At 36.9% G+C, this 3,986-nt stretch overlaps 1 protein-coding gene across 1 annotated transcript in view; it reads right to left on the reverse strand.

The window, feature by feature from the left end:
- LOC107645959 (importin subunit alpha-4) overlaps positions 210 to 3,986 on the reverse strand; it is a gene marked incomplete in the record, with an annotated part of 4,798 nt that continues 1,021 nt past the window's right edge. The window contains 9 exon segments of the mRNA XM_016350121.2: positions 210 to 958; positions 1,250 to 1,377; positions 1,989 to 2,117; positions 2,360 to 2,438; positions 2,655 to 2,818; positions 2,987 to 3,172; positions 3,382 to 3,513; positions 3,612 to 3,703; positions 3,932 to 3,986. Of these exon segments, the coding sequence (XP_016205607.1) occupies positions 577 to 958; positions 1,250 to 1,377; positions 1,989 to 2,117; positions 2,360 to 2,438; positions 2,655 to 2,818; positions 2,987 to 3,172; positions 3,382 to 3,513; positions 3,612 to 3,703; positions 3,932 to 3,986 (1,347 nt within the window).

Here is a 3,986-nt window from a genome sequence, read left to right on the forward strand (position 1 = left end):
ACAATTTATTTATAAAATAAGTAAAATCCTGGTAAGCAATTTTGATTTCTTACGAAACACTTGAATCTTTTTTACGAATTTGAAATTCCATCAAGCTAGATATAGCATTATCATGCTAAAACTTGCAAAATTAAACATCAATCACGTGGTTTTCATTGCCAGAAACTAAGGAAAACGACTGAACAACGAACAAAATTAAAAAGTAGGTAGGAGCTGCCCAACCTGAATTTGACATGCAGGATTTCATTCAAGAAAGGTAGTTGATCGAGTTGTTTCAACCCTAGAAAATAGAAATTAGGAAGCTGCTATTAACTTTAGCTACTTTCCTCTCTTCAGTGAGCGCAACGCGGAACAGATTTAGATACAACTCTTTTCATTTGTAGAATTTTTTTTTGCGGGGGGGCGGGGGGTTTTGAAGAAATCCAACAGAAAATATGGATATACCATGCTAACAATTTCAATAATTGCCGGGTAACTATGACCTATGTGCCTGACAAAAAATCCTGGCTCTTACTTCAGTAAACACAGCTGAAAATCCATTTAAGACCGGAAAAATAAGAAAAACTAGGTATTACTTCACCCGAAGTTAAAACCACCTGGCGGGAGGGTGGGATGGTTAGTCCCAAAAGAAAAACCTTGCTGAGTACCATCCCCGCCATTCTGACTCTGCTCAACTTCCAATTCATCCTCAGCCCAATATCTCTCCAAAATCTTCACAGCCCTCTCATAAATCTCATTGTTGTCATGGGTCTGCAGATTTTCGATCTTATCCAATCCTTCACATTCGTCAACCATTTGAGCGAAAATATTGATCCCGCCGTTGTGTCCCATTTCCTTGTCAGCTTCTCCAACCTTTAAAATGTTATCCAGCCCCTCAAGACAAACTGTCACAATCCTTGGGTCGGGACATGTCAATAGATCACACAATGGCTTGATGCAACCTTGACTTGCCAGGAACCTATAGCAATGTTCATCACAACATATTGCAACCAAAGTAAGCATTATAAACACAAGTTTATAAAATAAAACCCATAAATCCCAAGTTTGTATATAATGCAGAAATAGAAGAAAGTTTCCCTAGCTTTAGACTGTAGGACCCAATACATGCATCCTTTTCAAGTTTTTGTTGCCTTTAGTCTTTTTAACCTGATGGAAAAACCGTGTATTTTCTTACACCCAGAAATATCCCCCTAAAAGGTGAAATTGATGATACAGGAAATTCAAATGTAATAGTGAAGTGAAACCATACTGAATCTGCTCATGAGATCCTCCAGAAGTTGCATTGGAAATAGCCCATGCAGCTTCCTTCTTGATTTCAAATTCTGCATTCTGAAGAAGATTGACAAGAGGAGGAATAACGTTGGCCTCAATGACAGCCTGTAGCAATACCCATATTGGTCACGGACTTACGGTTGTTAAAATAGAAATGAAAACTGAAACTCACATAGTGAATTAGTAGAACACGTTAAAGCAATCAGAAATTGTTCACTTAATAGCAGTATTAGTAACTACTAACTTGCCACCATTATTGTTAATAATTTCATATCAATCACAGTTATTTCCAGGTAATTTTAGAATAATGCTACACATCCAAGTCTTTTTGTTAACCAAGTTGGTCTAACATAACAAAAATCAGTTATGGCTAGCATTATTCCAAGTCTTATTGTTTAACTTGGTTCATAAAAAGACTTGGATGTGTAATAATAGGAACTCTTTTACTCCAGCACAAAATGCATGCACAAAAGAATAAACAAATTAATACCACCCGTTTCAACAAATGACCTTGTCCTTACTAGATAACATGAAGTCAAATCATATATGACCAATATCATGAAACGAAGATAAGAGTTGGGAACAAGCAAAGAAATTTTAGACTCCACTAATAAATGAATTTATTAATAATAGTAAAAAATATCACATGTAAAGTTCAAGCTCCCTATTAATCCCTCTTAAAGCAAGATAGATTTAGATATCCACCCTCGTTTTACCTGTATTTGAATTCTATTCCCAGCTGTGATATTTGATATCGTCCAACAAGCTTCTTTCCTGATGTTTTTCTTGTTATTTTGCGAAAGAAGTTGGTGAAGACAGGGGAGAACTCCTTTATCAATTACAAACTGAAATACATCGCTGATTTAGTCATAAGGAATTCAAGGCGGTTTAAAAAATAATTTGGTACTATTGTATGATCTTCAACCTTTATAATGAGATAGTATATATATGGAAAAATATACTAACATGATCCACACATGTACACACACTTGGCCTAGTAATTTACAAAGTTATAACTAGCTCAAGTCTATGAGATAATATGGCAAAAAGACTTTCTTAATAATCAGGAGATAAGCATTCTTTATACCTGAGTCTGAGCATCGTCACCGGTAACAATATTTCCTACAGTTCGAAGAGCAGGTATAAGAACTGTAGGTGATGGATGTCTGCCAAAAGGAACTTCAGTAAGCACAAGTAGTACAACAATACGAAAGTGAAAACAGAACAGAAAGATAGATGGAGTCAGTAACAGAACAGAAAGATAGATGGAGTCAGTGAGTCACCCATGAGTTTACAGAATACAGAGCGACACATAAGAAGTACGAAGGCATCAAATTAAAACTTTCAGAGGATGCTAAGCTTCAGAGAGCAGAGTAGCTTACAGCAAGAGCTCCACAAGTCTTGGGCATACTCCTATTTCAATTACAGCTTGAATTTTTTCATTTGGGCCATCTGAAAGGTAAGATAGAGCCCAGCACGCATCTGTTAGAACTTCTTCATCATTCAAGTAAATGAGCTCCCGAAGAACAGGCAAGGCAGGCTTTACCTGGTAGAGATCAAATCCAATCAATACTAGCACAATAGTACAGAAGACAAAATATCAACATCACATGAAAGGACGTAGAATAGTGGAAACAAATTCACAAGTGAGCTTCTTGTTAGTTATACAGGACCTCACAAGTCACAAGCAAGATTTTATGCAAATGTCCCCAACCTGTTCAAAGGGTGTTGGAGGCTTTCCACGGCAGAAATTAGACAAAGTCCATGTAGCATTCCTCAACATAGATGGTTTAGAATGTTGATTCAATTGAGACAGTAATGGCATGAGTGCACCATGACTTAGAACAAGATCCCTACAGTTTGGGGAGTCACCAGCAACATTACCCAAGGCCCATACTGCCTATTCAGCACAAGAGATAGTAAAAATTGTCAGAAAATAGAGAAGGCGCCTTTATTTCAGAAAAAATAAATAAGTAAATAAGAGCTTGTGTTATTACATAAAAAAAAGGAATAAATTTTCTTCAAACTTCCATCTAATCAGTCATTAAGACAGTAAATTTTAAAATATTTAAACATAAAATCTGGCCAAGAGTCTGAGTAAGACTCAACCTGTTCTCTAACGTCATCACTGCCAGAGCTCAGAAGCTGCACAAACAGGGGAACAGCACCATGTTTAATGACAACTCCTGTGTGCTCAGATGTTCCAGATGCAACATTTGTTAGAGCCCATGCAGCCTCAAACTGCATAGGGAACAATATTGGATCAGCCAGGATAAAACTTTTGCAAAGCAAGTAGAGAGCATTAGAGCAAGAATAAAAAGGTAGAGAAACACCCATACTTGCAACTGTGGTAGATCATGCCTTCCCAAAAACTCCACAAACCTAGGGACAACACCTGCCTTAATGACCTCATCAATTGGAGGGCTGCGTTCTAAACAGACCAGCCAATGAAAGTTAAAATTCATATGGGAATATCCAACAACAAGTGAGTACTGTACCAATAGATGCAGATAAGGCAATGACAATAGTCCAACAAAAGAATTACATATCAGAATTAGTGCCGTAATACGATTTAGACAGGATAATCATATTGTTTGATTTAAGTATAGGTGATACATGGTACACCACAAATTTATGAGAATGACAATTGCATTCATACCAATTGATAATAGCTTTCTAAACTGAGTAGTTGCTTCTAATTGTGCAGCTGGGTC

Source organism: Arachis ipaensis, chromosome B06 (genome assembly GCF_000816755.2).
Source record: "Arachis ipaensis cultivar K30076 chromosome B06, Araip1.1, whole genome shotgun sequence".
NCBI lineage: Eukaryota > Viridiplantae > Streptophyta > Magnoliopsida > Fabales > Fabaceae > Arachis > Arachis ipaensis.